An 18,665-nucleotide genomic window follows, 5' to 3' on the forward strand; every position below is an offset into this window, starting at 1 on the left:
GGCAGAGTTAAAAACATAAATACAATTTACCATCTAGACAAAAAAACTTGAATGCGAAAGGAGGCGTAAAAATAAATTATAGACATCTTTAAGTTTACAACAAAAAATATTTGTCTTGTTGATAGAAATCGGAAATATTAGGGCGGTTGCAATGTGGTATAAGGTTGTCCGGGTTCTCGGTTATGTAATTTTATTCATACAAAAAGTGACACAATCGTTGGCTTTCATAACAGTTTGAACCAAAAAGGGCAATGTCTATTTTTCTACACTAAATGCTTCACATGGAATATATATGTAAGTAGAGTACGGAGCTAATAGTAAGTACCAACAAAAGTTAACAAAATAATAATTTTTTACTCATAATGAAAGCGATTGTAGAAAATAATTAAAAATTGTCGTAAATCTTCCGTGATCGGTAAATAACCATTTCAAAAACGAAACTGGCAGTTCAACACTTACCGAGGTCGCAGGTGCACATCTAAAATAGTCGAAGTTTTTACTAATGGTGCCTCTGATCTGAAGTTTCGCATCGATCAATTTATTCCAAACGTACTCTAATGCCTGCCCTGTCAGCCTGACGTGTCGATGAACGATTAAGGTTTTTTACATTATTAAGTAAAATTGAGTGAAATTTGAGTGAAAATTTTTTACAGTGTAGCATGATATACATAGATAACTTCTGTTTATTTATTTGATTGTCCCCATAAAATTTCCGATGCCTACTCATGGGCAACTAAACTTAACAAACATGAAAAACTGTTGCTAAAAACATGTTCCACAACGCTTTGTTTTAAATATACCAGATTGATAAAAATTAATGATGTGATTATTTGAATAGTATGTACTTACTTTTATTTAGAAAATAATTTGATATTTTGCCACTTTTTGCAGTAATTACGTAGATATAGTCTAACATTTTGTCATTTATCTCGAAATCTATGTATTATAATAATTTGTTACAAAAATACATATTTGAAAAAAATATTTGAAATGTATCACAATAATGAAATTTGAAATAGCTTAGAAAAAAAAATTATTGCACATGACAAGAACTCCTCCTCTAGAAGTATGCCCTTGTTTGTAACAAATCAATGTCATGAGAATTTAAATGAAGTCACTTCAATTAAATTTTTATATTTAAAAATATTATATTCGCAATATTACCTACACCACAATGTGGTAAAAGGGTATTTTCGGATATAAAAGACGTATCACAAAAAGCAAATTAACTAATTTTTATTGCTATCTTTATTATTTACAAAAATGATCTAATGACATGGAGTCTAAATAGAAAATATTGATTAATAAACCAAACCGTAATAAATTTATTCTATATGTTTTTTCCTTTTATTCCTTTTTCTTTTACTACTCGCCTTAAAATCATTACACTCCTGTCGATTTTCCTTCAAATCTTTGTCATTTTCTAGATGATTATTAGTTGCTATTACACTGTCATTAGTCTTCTTTTCGTATTCTTTCACCTTTCTATAAGATCTTCTACTTAGTTTTGATTCGTTGTTAGTACTCAAAACATCTCCTTGTATACTAGTAATTGAGCTTCGCAGCATTTTCAATTCTGACATGGCCCTCTGGGCTATTTTCCCTTCAGGACTTTTTGGAGGCTCATATAACAAATGCTTTATAGCTTCCTTCAAAGTGCCTTCAGCTGACGAAAGTTTGACAACGAGTTCCTCTGAGGTTATTTCTTTGTCTCGGTACTGTTTGTGGGCCAAATCTGCCAAGGCAGATTGCAATTCGTACAAAGTGAGAGCTGAAATATTTATTAAATTATGTAAAGTGAATTCTGTAGCAACAATGAAATTCAATTTAATCAATGTCAAGCGTTTTGCTGTGAGTATTATCTACGTTCTGATCAAAGTGACTGAAAAATACTTAAAACGTGAATTAATTCCTCTCACAATTTTGCAGAACTCTGAATTCATAAATACGATTGCTGAGTGCTATTTAATAAAGTGTATTCACCGATTTAGGAGAAAGACTACCTGCGCCGACCTGATTTTAGTTACCGCTCATCATAATATTCAGTTTTGAAGAGATTATGCAGGGTGATTCATTAACAATGGGAAAGTCGAAAGTTGAAGATACTACACGTGAAATGGTGACCATTGGCGCAAACATGCTTTATCCGAAAGTTGATAGTTTCGGAAATACACGGTGTTGAAAGTTACAATTTTAAATAGTTTTTTTGCGATTATTCTGAAAATATGTAGGTTACGAACATGGAAATTTGTGAAACTATATTTTTTTAGGCGACGAATAAGATGCGTGTTGTAATTTTAGCATTGCTAATAGAGGGCGCCACTTACGACCAATTTTACCGAAAATTTAGTTAATAACTTTTTACCCTGTATATTTAACATGAAACTTGATTCAAAACCTGAAAGAGCTATCATTTTTCCATTAATTAAAAATCGATTTAACGAACACTATGTTTTGATAATATGAGAAATTAAAAGCGAAACAAACCAAGTGTTTCTTCGTGTTATTACAACAATTAACAATAAAACAAATAAAATACGTAATTATGATTTAAAGTAATTGTTCGAAGAATCCACCGTTGACACTGATACACTTTACACGTTTTCTGAGAGATCTTCGAGTTTGAAACAACATATTGGGATTGCGTCTGACTTCGTTGGCAGCGATTTGTATTCTTTGCCACAACTCTTCACACGAGCCAATAGATTCTTTGTAAACTATATCTTTCATTCGAGACCAAATAGAAAAATCAAGAGGATTGAAGTCCGGACTTCTGGATGGCCAAGCAAAAATGCTTACATGGCCAATCCAGCGATTTGGAAAAACTGCATCTAAATATGCACGCACTGGCCAAGAAAAATGCGGTGGAGCTCCGTCGTGCATGAACCACATGTCTCTTCTTAAATAAAGTGGAACTTCTTCAAGCCGTGGAAGCATTTTTACTTGGCCACCCAGAAGTCCGGACTTCAATCCTCTTCATTTTTCTATTTGGAAGAATCTATTGGTTCGTGTGAAGAGTTGTGGCAAAGAATACAAATCGCTGCCAACGAAGTCAGACGCAATCCCAATATGTTGTTTCAAACTCGAAGATCTCTCAGAAAACGTGTAAAGTGTATCAGTGTCAACGGTGGATTCTTCGAACAATTACTTTAAATCATAATTACGTATTTTATTTGTTTTATTGTTAATTGTTGTAATAACACGAAGAAACACTTGGTTTGTTTCGCTTTTAATTTCTCATATTATCAAAACATAGTGTTCGTTAAATCGATTTTTCTCGAAAACGGATCGAGATACCGAAATGAAACAAGAGTACATAATTAATGGAAAAATGATAGCTCTTTCAGGTTTTGAATCAAGTTTCATGTTAGACATACAGGGTAAAAAGTTATTAACTAAATTTTCGATAAAATTGGTCGTAAGTGGCGCCCTCTATGAGCAATTCTGAATTTAAAACACGCATCTTATTCGTCGCCTAAAAAAATATAGTTTCACAAATTTTCAAGTTCCTAACCTACATATTTTCAGAATAATCGCAAAAAACGATTTAAAATTTTAACTTTCAACACCCTGTATTTCCAAAACTATCAACTTTCGGATAAGGCATATTTGCGCCAATGGTCACCATTTCACGTGTAGTATCTTCAGCTTTCGACTTTCCCAATGTTAATGAATCACCCTGTATAGTATTGTATAAGGTCTATGGTCTAAGGAAATCTAGATGCATATCTGAGTTTGTCTTTATTTATATTCCTTGTAAGTATTCCCTTATAAGTACACAACAGTGAGTGTTATTGAAAAATTATATAAAAATTGAACACGAGAATAAGGAAAAATTAGAGAGTGGAAAGAAGAAAATAACTGTACAAAATTTAGAAATAAAGATAAATGCAACTAAACAGTTTACGAGAAATACTTAAAAATAGTAAAAAATATCTATTTAGAGGTGAACTCGAGTAATAGTTAGTATTAGGTGTTCACAACATAACACATTTTTATTTTTTATTACATTAGAAGGATCTACGTTAAATTATTAAGTTCAGTTTCAATTAAATTATTCTCGGGAGATGTTTAATTTTTGTTTAATTATAAAACTATCTAATCTAATAAGAGACAGGAGAGAGCTTATGATTTACACATTTTATAAATTATACAGGGTGTCCCGGTACTTGATACAAAAAATTCGAGTACAGATAGATGAGGTCAAAATAATATCAGTTCTTCATATAAATGTTTTCCATACGGGCCTTCGTTAATAAGTTAAGTTATTTTTATTTACAGTCTCTAAACTATAATGCCAACATGATGCAAATTTAGTGATCGATAACACATGCATACAGCTTGTTTTTGATGTATTAAGTGAAACTTCATTATGCCCAGAACGCCAGGGACGGACTATGCCCAATGGTTAACAACCCAGATAACAATCGCAATCTGCCTGTATCAAAAATAAGTTCCCTGAAGAATTTGCCAACGATAATACCCTCTTGGTTCAACTCGGTAAAATTAACAGTTTAGAAAATATCTGTGACACTCCAACTTCAGTAAGTTAATAAGTTCAGTAAGTTAATATAATTTGATGATCTATTTCATCAAATGTTTTAATAAAATTAGTGTAAATTACATATTCCTGTAATTTACGGTTCATATTAGAAAGGGTATATTATTCATAGATAAACATGTCTACCGATCTTTTTAGTAAAGCCTCGTTGTTCTATATTGAGCAAATTTAAAATTTATCAGAAATACACAGTTTTGATACTGGACCATAGTTTTTAATAAAATGTACTTATTTTGGTTTAAAAACGGAAATAATGTGTTATTTTCCATGTATTAGAAAGGGGTCCAAAAGGGATTTATTAAAAATTAATAATACTAGGAGTAATCTCTTTCTGCGAACCAATTTACAAGTAAAATATTTGGGATGGGATAATAAATAGACTGGAAAACCAGCCATTTGAACAGTTTGCGTGAATCGAACATATACTATCAACATATTATTAAAAATTATGGCGATTGTGGACTGATGAATGGAGTGAAGAATAGCCGGTACTACAGCTACAGTACGGAAAAAAAATCAATCTATTTTTATATGCTAAATAATTTTTTTAAAAATGTATAAGCAGCTATCACTGAATATAAAAAGTTCGGTAAAATGGAAAATGTCGAAAAAGACGTCAATTAACAAAAATTCCAATGAAAAATTGCATGGAAAATTGTGAATAGCCCCATTACCGAAAAGTAAACTAAGAAACATTGTCTACAAGTATCTGGAAAATCATGTTTTACATGTTAAAACTGCTGAACATTGGTACATTAATATTTCGAATCGTATAGAGAAATTTATATTAACACAGGTAATGACACCGATAATGAATTAATAAACTTTTGTATTGATTATACACACCTCTATAGTAAATCGAGTTTTTTTAATTACGTCTAATATAGCATTTCCACTGTCAGTTCGTAACGTCCTTCAATGTCCATCAAGATCTAGTTAAATAGAAATATATTCAGTATGCACCTGCTTAGATTCACTGCTTGATTTATGACCTGGTGGTAAATCGACGCAGGTAATCATTCTCGTAAATATTAATGCCATACTATGTATCTGGTTGCCGCTAGTTACCTACATACTTTACTGCACTCCCTTGGTATTAGCTAGAAATCTTTGACCTGCCCTTGTTGCTCAAGGGCCAGGTTTTGTAGGGGCTCATTTCGGTTCTTGCTATTGAATCGAAGGCCGCTATGATGGAACAGCTCATCAAACAACGATAGTCCTCTGAGACGTTCCTTAGTAGCCTCTGCAACTGGTCCCATCTGATGCTACCATGGGAAGGTTCCTAGCTACGGCTAAGGAAGTACAATGTAAGAGTGCAACTGGATGCGACCAGATACATAGGCCGCAACAAAGCTCAAAAACCCTTCCTACTTTAACTATATGTTTACCTTTCATTCTAGACAAACCAGGTTCAATTTTGGAAAATACTTCTAGTAGCTCTTGACACAAGGTTATTTTTCTCAACAGATTCTTTTTACTTGATGGTAGCCTTAGGTACAAGCCAGCAATATTTTGTTTCAACTCCAACAGTAAGTAATGATTTGAATGGAAAGTTGTTGATAACTTGGTCAGTAAATTTTCCATTTCGTTTAAGTTTGATGGATCTAGAAAAAAATCAAATAACTTCTACAATTTTTTAAAAGAAAATTAAAAGGTATTTAGTGGTTGCTACTATTCTAAAAGATTATTTTTTACTAAATTGTACGTATTACTCAAAGTTAGTCACTTCGATTGCAATTTTCTGAACTCCACAAAGCTTTGTTTTATTTTGTTTATAAACGGCGAATGGGTAAACGATTGAGTGACATTTTTTTAAAATTTACTGCTAACTATATTGTCACAAATTTCTAAAACCACAAAAAATAAACTTACCAATATCCTGAATCCTCCTTCGTCCTTCTTCGACAGTTAAATTCATAAGACCACTGCAAAATGTTCTCTTGCATTCATTGCATTCCCAGTCTGATCCAATTTGTTCTGGATTTATTAATCTAATCAGTCCCTTGCGACATCTATAACACTTTAAAGCACTTATATCAGTCCCTAACTCATTCACATCCTTACACCGTGTACAAATACATTCGAAGTATTTGCCTTCTCTTAAATGCTGTCTTCTGGCCGTGGTCCCCTGAAATTTACAGAATACCACCGATTTATAAATATACAAATAATTTATTGACTGTGTTAAATAGTTCGCAAAACTAATGTAATTAATTTTCTCTTGTTTCTTTATTTTCTTCAGTTGCAACTAATTTTCTTTGTAATATTAAGTTCAATACTTATCTTTGATTGAACTTTCCCATCTTTCCCTTTTTTTAATTTCACATCATAAATCTCATGAATTAAATCATCTCTTGTATATAACTACATACTATTTTTTCTCAACATTAACTCTACATCTTGTATGGTTTCTTTGAAATTATTATTTTTATTAGCAAATTATAGTAGATATTTTACTGTTTACTGAATATAATAATAATAATATGGTCTTTATTGCATATCAAAAAAGTGAGTATAACAAATACGAGTAAGTATATCAAAAAGATAGCCATATCCAACAGAATTGTTCAGTACAACCACCCTAATACAAATATAATTCCAAAAGAAAAAACAATATATTATATATATATATATATATAGAATTGTTCAGTACAACCACCCTAATACAAATATAATTCCAAAAGAAAAAACAATATATTATATATATATATATATATATAAATCAGAAGTAATAGGCAAGGCAAGCATTTTCGATTTTTTGTAAAGAATATTTCTAACAATGCAAGCCAATACACGATATCACAATATATTACTCGAGAGAGAATTATTAAGTCACACATTCATAACTTAAAATCAATATATAAAATATCCTTATTTATGTTATATATGGTTCTTGTCAAAATAAATAATGGTAGAGGTCTTTTAATATCTCATGAGCCGTGAAATGCGCGAAAGGCGTGGCGTATCCCCATAATTCTTCTAATAAGCACGTTGTGAAAACATTGACTCGGAACTAGACCATGTGCATCATTACAAGTAGACATGAACTAAGGCGCTCGGGCATCAATAAAGTCAACTGGCAAACGTTCCTTATATATATATCTTTATTGTTTAAATTAAAATAATAACGAATAGGGCATTTTATTATGATATTTGTAATCGGATCAAAGGCTTGTTTACGCTAGAGCTCGAGAGAGACTGTAAATAATAGGTGTAATGTTTTTAGGACGTAGAATAATTTAGGCGATGGTCAGAATTATGTTTCTGCGCATATGAAGGTCAAAGCTCATAAGATTTTAAAACATCTCTAATATTTTTCCTCAATCCTGAGAAGGGATCTACGATCCATGTTGATGAAATGTCAAACCAAATTTTAGAAACAAGCACAAGATGGTGTTGTCCAGTTCTGTCATAGTGGTTACTACTACTCTATTTCAATTTGTGACTCAAAAATCAAGGCAATATTAGAATAGAAGAAATATCTAGATAAAATCCAATTTTCAATCAACGTAAATTCGAAGAGTTTATCCATGAAAGGTAAAATTGATTACTTATCGTTTTATTAAATGCGAATTTATGTAAAACTTTATGAATTATATTAATTTTCAAGCATGATTGCATTGAGAACATTTTCAAAGAACTACATTGTACCAACTTTGTAAATCTGGAAATACTGTGATGATCGTTGACCCGTAGCAATTGTATTAGAAGAAATACCGCGCTTTCTTTGTTTATTTTAACGCTATTGCGCTCCGAATTTCTAGAAAAGTGCTCAAATAGACTTAAAACAGTGAGGATAAGAATGGTTTACCTGTAATACATTGGTATAATTAAAGAATATGGGTGAATCCTCTGGTATGTCCACACTAGCATGGATTGTCAACACGAAATCATCATCTACTGACAAGTGAGTATTTCCCACACAATCATGTGCCATTAGAGCTGCCTCCAGGTATAATCCTAAAATATAAAATGTTCCATATTTCCTTTATTCACAGATAACTAATCATTTGAATTCCAGAAAAAACTAGGAATTTGCGGCTACAATATTAAATACAAATTTACAAATGTCAGTTCCTGTTATTTTCGGTTCTATTTATATTCAGCTTTATTTGTAGACAAACATCTGTTGGCAGTTTTATATTTAATTAAATCACAGTAAAATATTATCACCTTCAACTACAATTTTTAAATAAATCTGAGAATAGGAACTTAATATTATTCTTAAATTCCAACAACAATATAGATATTTGATAATGTATATATGTATATTTTCTTTATTTTTGAATGGAGAACAGAAAATTAATAGATTTATACGTTTATATAACTTCACCTAAAAATGTTAATAATTACGCTAGAACAAAAGATACAAGGTCGCTGATATGTATGGAAACGGTCGATTATCTCCTAAAGTAAGACAGTTATCGAAAAATCATAAGATACAAACGTTTTAGTTTTTTTTTAAATCTATTGCAATAAAGAAAAATTAAGTATACAGGATCAGTCAAAGATCATGACGAAACAAAATTGGTCCTTCTTTAATAGAACACCCTGTATATTATTCCATATTTCAATTCTTCTCGAAATTCTAAACATGTACTTAAATTAATTAGTGATCGTGAAGCCATATCTAATTAATTATTTAAACTTTTTCAATAATTTTCTATATATCTAGTTATCTACAATAACTTTTGGATAGATATTCCATTGTTTTCTGAAAATGACATATTGTACATATTAAATGATTTAAATCTAAACTTAGTAATGGTCCAGATGTTATTCTGGCATTTCTTATGGACTATAGGTACAATATCATTTATGACTTTTCTTAAAATATTGTTTTCTGAAAAATAAAATATTTCCTTTTAGATTGAAAATTTACGAAATAATACCTATTTTCAGAAAAGGTGATAAATCAGATATGAATAATTATCGTACCATTGTAACAGTCAATAATGCTTTGAAATGTTAATTTTTTATTTTAACCATTAAGCATATGATAAGCGAATACAAACATGTTTGTTTTGTCTTTCAAGGGAAAATTTACTACTACTACAAATACGTTTTGTGTAACCAAATTTGTCTTCCTCTGTATAGACAATGACTCTCAAACTAATATAACGAATTTTTATTAAGATTTCGATAGGGTCGACCATAAAATATTAAAATTAAATCATCTGATTGACCCAATTAATTGAATTCAATTTGTTATATGTATATCGTATTTATCCTGCTAAAAAGCTTGCTCGTGGGTGCTACAAACATCAGTTTTAGGACCATGATTATTTTTTATAAATGGTGTACTTAGTTATTTAAATGTAGATTAATTATTATACGGTGATAAACAGTATACTTTTCTGCAGAACATATAATATTAATAATTATTTGTTACTACAGGAAAACGTATATAACATTATTTTGTAATTGGTGTAGGATGAACAATTTGTTTTTAAATCTTTTAAAGTGTTGTGTCCTTTAAGTACCTCGAAAAAGTAGTCAAGTCATAGTAGTAGTAAATATTACTGTCAAAGCATATAAGACCCTTGGATTTGTTATTAGAAATGCTTCTTCTTTCAATTCAGATTCACTTAAGAGTTGTATTAAAATTACTTTACATCACACTAGTAAAATCAAAATTAGAATATGCCCTGCAATTTGGCGTCCTGTAATTACGTGACATATACAGTGTGTCCCGCTTTTCAGGTAACACCTCTGGAAATGTGAGAAGGCTGTGGACTTTCCAATTTTTTTACAAATGGTACCCTGAAGGGAGGTTATATTTTACTAATCATTTTATTGATGTGACAAAAGCCTGGTATACTACAATTTTTTAAAAGGGTCGTTTTTCCAGAAAGTAGTATTGGGCATTTTTTTATCAAAAAGATAATATTACCAGGCTATTCAACATCCATTAAAATATCTATATACCAAATTCGAACGACAAATGTCTATTGAATGTTTTTTTATGTGGCGCCAAACTTCGAAAAATCAGACAACTAAAAATTATAATAAGCAGGTCAAAGATTGCCATGAAAGTGAAAACAAATACCTATCGGACAAAGAAAAAAATACAGGCACTATAAATTTAATACTTTTAATTATATTAATTGATTGTTATTAATTAATTATAAAAATAATAACTTACAAAAAATGTAACGAATTATAAAGACTATCAAGTTGGTAAACAAAAAAATTGCAAAACGTTAATCTAAATTAAGTTTTAGTTTTCTCCTCCAAACCTCCTTCCAGTGGAAAAATAATTTACATAGCCATTGTAGAATAATCTCTCCACAAGCCTGTTTTATGCAATTCATTAGATCATCCAAATTCCTTGGTCTGTTTTTATAATCTTTTTGTTTTAGTAAAACAGTAAAAGTCCATAGTTCGAGAAAACTAAAATTTAATTTACAATTAGATTGTTTTGTAATTTTTGTTTCACAACTTAATATTTATAATTCATTATATACATTTTTTGTACGCTAATTATTATTATTATTTTTACTATGACCGCAATTAAAAGTGTTGTGTATTTTTTCTTTGTCCGATTGGTATTTGTTTTCACTTTCATAGCAATCTTTGACCTGCTTATTATAATTTTTAGTTATCTGATTTTTCGATGTTAGACAACACATAAAAAACACTCAATAGACATTTGTCGTTCAAATTTGGTATATGGGTATTTTGATAGGTGTTGAATAGCCTGGTAATATTATTTGTTTGATAAAAAAATGCCTAGATAATACCACTTTCTGGAAAAACGACCCTCTAAAAAAATCGACCCTTTTAGGGTACTATTTGTAAAAAATTGGCTTGCGGAAAGTCCACAGCCTTCTCACATGTCCAGAGGTGTTAACCTAAAAAACGGAACACACTATTATATTGACAGACAGGAATGGGTTCTTCGGCGTATTCTTAAATTTTTGGTTTTTAGAATGGATGGAACATATCCTAACATTTATTATCTATCTGATTTGATTCAAAAAGGCCTCTCTTAGGTCTCTAAAAGGCAGATGAAGCATTGCTTACTTGGTATTTTTATTTAGGTTGTTAAATAGCAAATTGACTGTAGTGATATATTAAGTAAGCTCAACTTTCATGTTTCTAGAGCGGTCTTTCTTATTTGCCAACATCAAAAACTAATGAAAAAATTTTTTTTCCAGTGTATTTTATGTGTAACATCTCTAATAATATTGTCTCAACAATCGATATATTTTATTGTTCACTTGCTAATTTGAGATAGGTGGGAGGTAACACTACAACCGTTTATTTAATTTTACCATGTTTATGTTCACTGTTACATTTTTTATTTTTGTTTGTAGATCCTATTTTTTATTTATTTCAGTACGTCTTAATATTGTTTCTATTGTTATATGTAATTATTTGTTTTCTTTATCCTTTTTGTATTTTTTATAGTATATTCCCATTTTGTAGTTAGGCTTTGGAAATTAACAAATCTTCCTGCTTATTACTGAAGGTAGTAGAAACAAAGGCATATAGAATATGAAAAATAATATAGCTATGGTTCTTTATACATCTCATTGGTATGTTATTTAGAATAATGTTAACATTTACCAAAACGTCATGATTACCTCGTAGACATTGAACTGCTGGATTTACTATCACTTCCTTTGAATTCGTTGGTGGTCGAACTTCAAATGTATTGACATCTGTGATACCACAAACCGTTTGCACCAATTCTTCCTTCGTTTCCTCTTCAGTTATAAAATTAGCCTCTCTAAAAGTAGTTAAATTAAAAGTTAGTGCCAAAATTATTTCTTAAGATACTTACCTAAGTCTCTGTTCGACAATCACTTTGTGTCTCCTCCAAATTTGGGTATCTCTCCGTTCTTCCAGATGGGGCTCCAGTTCCTTTATGGCATCCCATATCTTGACATTATATTTCTTCAAAAGGATGCAGCGTAAAGGAAATATGATTTGATCGTATTCTGCCAAGGTTTCACCGTTTATATTAGCCTCTTTCAAAGCTAAACACTCCTCAGCAGTGTGCAGGTTACCTAAACAACAAAAGAAGCAGCAATGAATATTTCTCTTTTAAGATATCAGTGATGTTATTTTTAAAGATTCAAGATGCATCACTGAGATAGATTTAGGAATATCTTAATAATAGGGGGCTACATATGTAAAGAAAATATACAGTATCCCAGGTACATATTTCAATGAAAGTGCATACGAGATTTGTTCAGAAAATAACCGAACTTATTGAATTATGCTTTAATGGAGATACTTAGTGACATGTACTTGGCAGTATTGCGTTGCTCATAACCTCCACTGTAACCACATGTTCTTGAATTGTTGATGTCGCATGTAGTTTTTGTGATATTGTTATTTGAGTGCAACGTGTTTAAGTGTTATGTTTCTTTATTTTCTTAGTTGTGATCTTTGTGCTCAACTTCTCATTTCATTCGATTTTTTTACGGCCATGAACCATCATGCTTTTACTAACCGTGAATATGCCGATACTCTCTTTGAGCCGCTAGACTATTTCCATTACAGAAACTATAAAATAAAATGAATATCGGTATATTCACGGTTAGTAAAAGCATGATGGTTAATGGTTGTAAAAAAATTGAATGAAATACAAAGTTGAGCACAAAGATCACAATTTAAATCATAGCACGCGAAAGTGACAATTATTAGTATCATTATAATGAAACTGTCACTATAAAAGACGCCTACTATGTGAAAAAGTTACTATTCTGAGCCATACATTATTTAAAAAATTATTATTTCTGACTAAACTATGCAGAATTCGAAAAAAAAAAGTAGGGACATATTTTCTTCAAAAAAGTCTAATTCATTAAAAAATAATATTATTTACTTGATAATTCAAAAGAATAAAAAAAATTCGAAAATTTTCTGTTAAGAGTAGGTAATTACAAAACTATCCTTGTTTATAACCGATTTTGATGAAACTTATGGTAGTTAAGGACCCTTATGGTATAATTATTACCTACAATTTTTATTCTGTTATCTTAATCGGAAAGAAAGTTATTTTAAAAAATATCCAAATCATAAGGCCCCTTTGGAGGGCCATATCTCAGTAACGGTGCTCCGGAGGACCAATGTTTATAGGAACTTTTTTTACTATTTTTGGCTCTACTTTCACCCCCTTTTGTACCAACTTTTCCAAACACCCTGTATATTTTTAATTTATAATGATAACGACATGTATATTTTTAGTTGAGTTGCTAAATATTTACAGGAAAATCAGTTAGGACATCATAAAATTATAGTATGCAGCACATGTGGCGTCCTCTAAAGGCTGCATTAATATATTGGATATATTTTTTTTAGTTCAAAAAATTGTTTGTCAATATTTTTAGATTAATATTTCCAAAACTAGTTTAGATCAAAAAATCAAAATAAAAATTCTACCTCTATATCGACTTTTGGACCAAACAAATTCAAGTTCGATTACATAGTATTATATTTTCAAGTCAGAATAATATCTTATTAATTACGAATCACTGTATATATTTTTGTTTTGTCTTGCCTAACTTCCAAAGTCTATAAAACACTCTGTATCTATCTGTGTTCTAAATCAATTAATATGCTCTATATCTCATTAAAATTTGTCAGTTTAAACCTGAGACATGCTGTAGACTAAAAAAAATTAACATACTTATACAACAGGACATTTTGGTACCTCCTATCCTACGTTAAATTTCTAAAAAGCAGAACATTACCTGTACATTTTGGACTGCAGAGAACAGCTTTATTACAATTTCTGCAAAATATATATCCCGTACTTCTGACGTTTTTACAGCAACCAAAACAGATCAAAGGTCCATTCAGCTGTGGTCCCATCAACGTCGGTTTTTCTTTTAAGATCAACTGTCCAGCTTTAATATCTCTACCAGCGGCCATATATCTAGATATAGTGAGATATAAATATGTTTTGCAATATAAAGTAATTAAAATATCTTTGGCTTGATTTTCAATAATTGAATAAGAAAAAATGTTTCCCTTATCTTGATTCGTTTGAGAGATATAAAACCTACGAAGACGTAGCATGAAAATAATCTGATGATAAATATTTGGCTCTTTTAGCCAGTTCCATGAAGTTAGTAATTGAAAACATTACTTATTTTGAAACACTTTGATGAATAACATGGTTTTCAATATACCTACATATATTCAAAAATACATCATCGCCATGACATCAGAATTACGTCCAAGTATGTATATAACACCAAAGAGAGCTGTGATATTCATTTTCAGTTTCTCAATGAAAGGCAAAACATTTTATGAGTTATGACTATCATATATTTAAGGTAAGGTAAATTTAAAAAGTGCAAAATATTTTAATTGCATTATTTATAATGTCTTAAAAAATAACGATATATACTGTTCAAGAAACATTTACTTTATCTGAGGATCATAGCATTTTTTGATATATACCTGGCATAGCATAAATGATGATACAATTTTTCCGAAAACCAAGCCCTTTCTAAAAATTTTCATGTATAGGATTAACATCTCCAAGAAACAGAAACAAATCGACAATTTCTTTATCAAGGCAATTATGAAAAGTGAATTCCACTTACTATACTTCTTAGTGACTCTGTCTAACAGGTCATATTCAAGCTGCCATATCTTCGGAAGGAGGAGGAATTGGCAGCTAGCTCTCGTGTTAATTTTGACCAAGGGATACTCTGTATGATACACTTACGGTATATGAATGTAAAAGGATAGAGATAAAAATAATAATAAATCTGGCACATTTCTACATAGTTTTGTCTAGGTTAATAAATACATATTTTATCATTTTTCAAAAGCGATAAAAACATCAACAAGTAGATGCTTTCTATTTTTAATGTATTATTTAGACAATTTTACAAACGAGTATCATAAATTCATAAATTTTGCATATATTTTAATTTTCCAAGACATGTTTTTCTTCAAACTTGTTTCCTATAGCTATTTCTAAAATATTAGTGCAACAAAGTAGGTAATTTATTTTGTGCAAAAACTGCAAACGTATGGGTAGCTGTCGGTTTAGTCGCAGATTTCCCTGTAATCGAACGATTTCTTTTACAATTTTAGTTGTGTTTTGATGCATAATTGTGTGTAATTATGTCGAGCGTAGTTAGNATTTTGCATATATTTTAATTTTCCAAGACATGTTTTTCTTCAAACTTGTTTCCTATAGCTATTTCTAAAATATTAGTGCAACAAAGTAGGTAATTTATTTTGTGCAAAAACTGCAAACGTATGGGTAGCTGTCGGTTTAGTCGCAGATTTCCCTGTAATCGAACGATTTCTTTTACAATTTTAGTTGTGTTTTGATGCATAATTGTGTGTAATTATGTCGAGCGTAGTTAATGCTAAAAAACTGCAAACAATTTATACTGTAATGACTAAAAAAACTAATTTACCGATAAATCGCTACAAAAATTATAAATTATAAATACTATTCAGGTGGAAAACAAAACAAATATATATTTTTTGGAATAGAAAATAATTTTATGAAAGTAAAGGAGAATAATGAGTTTAAAGGTTTGATTTTTTATTTTTTTTATAAAATTAATAAAAAAAGCAAGGAGTAATAAATTATGTACTCAGGTCGGCATCACAGCTGTATTAGTAGTAAATTGTGTGTTACTTCAATATCAAGTGCATGTAGTCATAGGGAAAGTTAAATAACGATCAAAACTTTATTTTACTAAAAAAAATATAAACAGTAATGTAATTTCGTATATACATACTTGTATATGCATAAAATAAAGTAATAAGTATTAAGCAGTGCATAACACGTATAAAAAAAACTGGGGAAAACCAGAAGACTCAATTTATGTTTGATTTAATCTTCATATTGATTGCATGTAACCTACCATCTGACAGTAAATTATAAAACATTTCATTCCTCTTGGAATAAAATACAACCTCTGGTGGAAATTACCATGTCGGACTAGCTTGGAAGTAGATTATTTAATTATGCAAATATTGGATCAGTAGATGTCGAGCAGTCGTTATCATCAAATTAAGACACTTTATCACCGCTGCGACTAAGTTTCGCTGAAACAAAGATAGAAACATACCTGATGATGCGATCTATAACGGATCCATCCAGATTGTGGAACCGATGGCAACAATCCGTAAAACAAATTACGTGTTTCACAATAATACAATGACATAAATCTTATAAGTTATAATCATTGTTCACTTTATTTTATGTTAATGATATGCACGCCTTTGGTGCGCGGCCAATTATGACAGTGATCATGGTTCTTTTTTATTACTATTTACTTCTTGACAATCGAATATAATGTAGGTATACGTAAATCAAAATCATAAAATACACTAAGAAACTATTATCTGGGCAGCTCAAATACTTCAAAAAATCAAATAAATAAAAAAATAAGTATTTGTCTTCTGACATTAATTTCCGGTCAAAGTGATAACTGAGCAAACGACAGATTACTACGAATGACTACTACCGAAAAATGTTTAATGGGATCCTGTAACACTTTCTAGAGAAACACGTACCTATATTTTTTTATTGATATTCAATAATTATTTCTTCTGATGACATAATCTGATACATCGAGACATTTTACATATGTTAAATACTTAATTTCTTTTAATTTGAGCTATATCCACTCGATTGGCTACAAATTGAATAGTGATGTAGATACTTACAGAATGAATGATTACTTTATAAATATACAGTGCCTCCCTAAAATAATGCATAAATTCACCAAAAAGACAGTCAATCTTTATTTTGAATTTTGACCACTTTTTTACAATTACTTAATAGTAGGTATACAGGAGTACCAGTGTTAAAGCTATAATGTAAATTATCGTTTTTTTACTACTTTCGTAAAATTCCACACCTTCTTACAGAACTGTTTTAACTATTCACGTTTAAAAAAAAAACAAATAAATACTGGACTCTAGAAAATTAATGTGATATTGAAACATATTAATCACAATGCGACATGATAGCGACATATATGTAAATCAACTGCAACATCATAAATCCCATTCATTCATAGTAGGTTTTATAGTAAATATAGATAATATAAAACAATGCCAACAATGTGGTTTGGTTAAAAACTTATGGGAATGAAATACATATAATAGCGCCTCTTAAAATATCAATAACCTAACGTCTTTATTAAAATTGTTCTCGTACTCGAAAAATTTTAATAACTGCTACTAATCCACATCAAAACATTAAATAAATATCTAATGTCTAATATCTAGGTGCAGGCAAAGTTCGAGATAGTCTCAAGTTTCTCGAATAGTATTGTATAACAACGTTTACCTCTGAAAAATTCTACTCACCGACCGAATGTGTCATTTTTAAGGATTTTATAGTTTTTATTAGCCATGACGATTTAATGCACTGAATTAATTGCTTCCTATTATACGCTATGCGTAAAAATAGCTGGGTCCATAATTTACGCACGCTTCTAGTGCACTAAATAGTTATAGGAAGCTTTCTACATAGTTCGACTAAAATAGATTTTGTTCATTTTATTCTGCTATGCTAATGGCATCTTATGCAACTTCTACAGTTAAAAATATGAGATATATCTGTCGAGAAAATAAAGTTATACGTAAAAAAAATCTACATTTGCCTTTAAAAAAAATGATATGGTTTATCATAAATTTCTTTTATCGCACGACAATATGCAATAATAGAACCAATAAAGACTAAAAATTTTTGTCACAGATGAATCTTATTTTTTTTGTATAAATGACATCTTATCACATTTTGCTATATAATATATGCGTACCCATATTTACAAAATGTTGGTACCTTAAATACAAAAAGTAATTGCTGTTTCTATGAAACTGAAATTTTGTAAATTGCGGTCATTAATGGTTTCTAAAATTTTAGAAATGAAATCATATTTTTATTATTCATTTTTTAAGGTACTTCTTTAGATACCTAGTTATAAATACTAATTTTACAATATTAAATGGAAAATGCTGTCTTATGTTTTATACATATTATTAATAATAATGCAACAGAAGAAATCATTGCAGAATAATAGATCACAAATATACCCCTCAGATTATTATTATTATTATTATTATTATTATTATTATTATTATTATTATTATTATTATT

General features: G+C 30.0%; 1 protein-coding gene across 2 annotated transcripts; it reads right to left on the minus strand.

Annotated features, from left to right (window-relative positions):
• Positions 1 to 1,324: 1,324 nt before the first annotated feature.
• On the minus strand, positions 1,325 to 17,992 carry LOC108907098. Of its 2 annotated transcripts, XM_018710624.1 has the most exons (9): positions 17,873 to 17,954; positions 16,417 to 16,600; positions 14,269 to 14,453; positions 12,351 to 12,576; positions 12,151 to 12,296; positions 8,373 to 8,521; positions 6,434 to 6,689; positions 5,950 to 6,165; positions 1,325 to 1,771 (listed from the first exon to the last, which is right to left on the minus strand). In XM_018710624.1, the coding sequence occupies exons 3-9, from the start codon at positions 14,447 to 14,449 to the stop codon at positions 1,326 to 1,328; spliced, it is 1,620 nt and encodes a 539-aa protein (XP_018566140.1). In that variant the 5' UTR covers positions 14,450 to 14,453; positions 16,417 to 16,600; positions 17,873 to 17,954; the 3' UTR covers position 1,325. The 2 variants fall into 2 exon arrangements, with proteins under 2 accessions (XP_018566140.1, XP_018566139.1); XM_018710623.1 differs by lacking the exon at positions 16,417 to 16,600 and having other exon boundaries at positions 17,873 to 17,992.
• Between the last annotated feature and the right edge of the window lie 673 nt (positions 17,993 to 18,665).

The sequence above is a fragment of the Anoplophora glabripennis genome, unplaced genomic scaffold, assembly GCF_000390285.2.
Source record: "Anoplophora glabripennis isolate ALB-LARVAE unplaced genomic scaffold, Agla_2.0 scaffold281, whole genome shotgun sequence".
NCBI lineage: Eukaryota > Metazoa > Arthropoda > Insecta > Coleoptera > Cerambycidae > Anoplophora > Anoplophora glabripennis.

Excerpts from the sequence above, each read along its gene's own strand:
- LOC108907098 (XM_018710623.1), bottom strand. The coding sequence starts at position 17,919 with ATGGCTAATAAAAACTATAAAATCCTTAAAAATGACACATTCGGTCG. Across the intron at positions 12,577-14,268 it reads CTGCAGTCCAAAATGTACAG|GTAACCTGCACACTGCTGAG; the intron begins GTAATGTTCTGC and ends TTTGTTGTTTAG. Across the intron at positions 6,166-6,433 it reads AAGGAGGATTCAGGATATTG|ATCCATCAAACTTAAACGAA; the intron begins GTAAGTTTATTT and ends ATTTTTTTCTAG.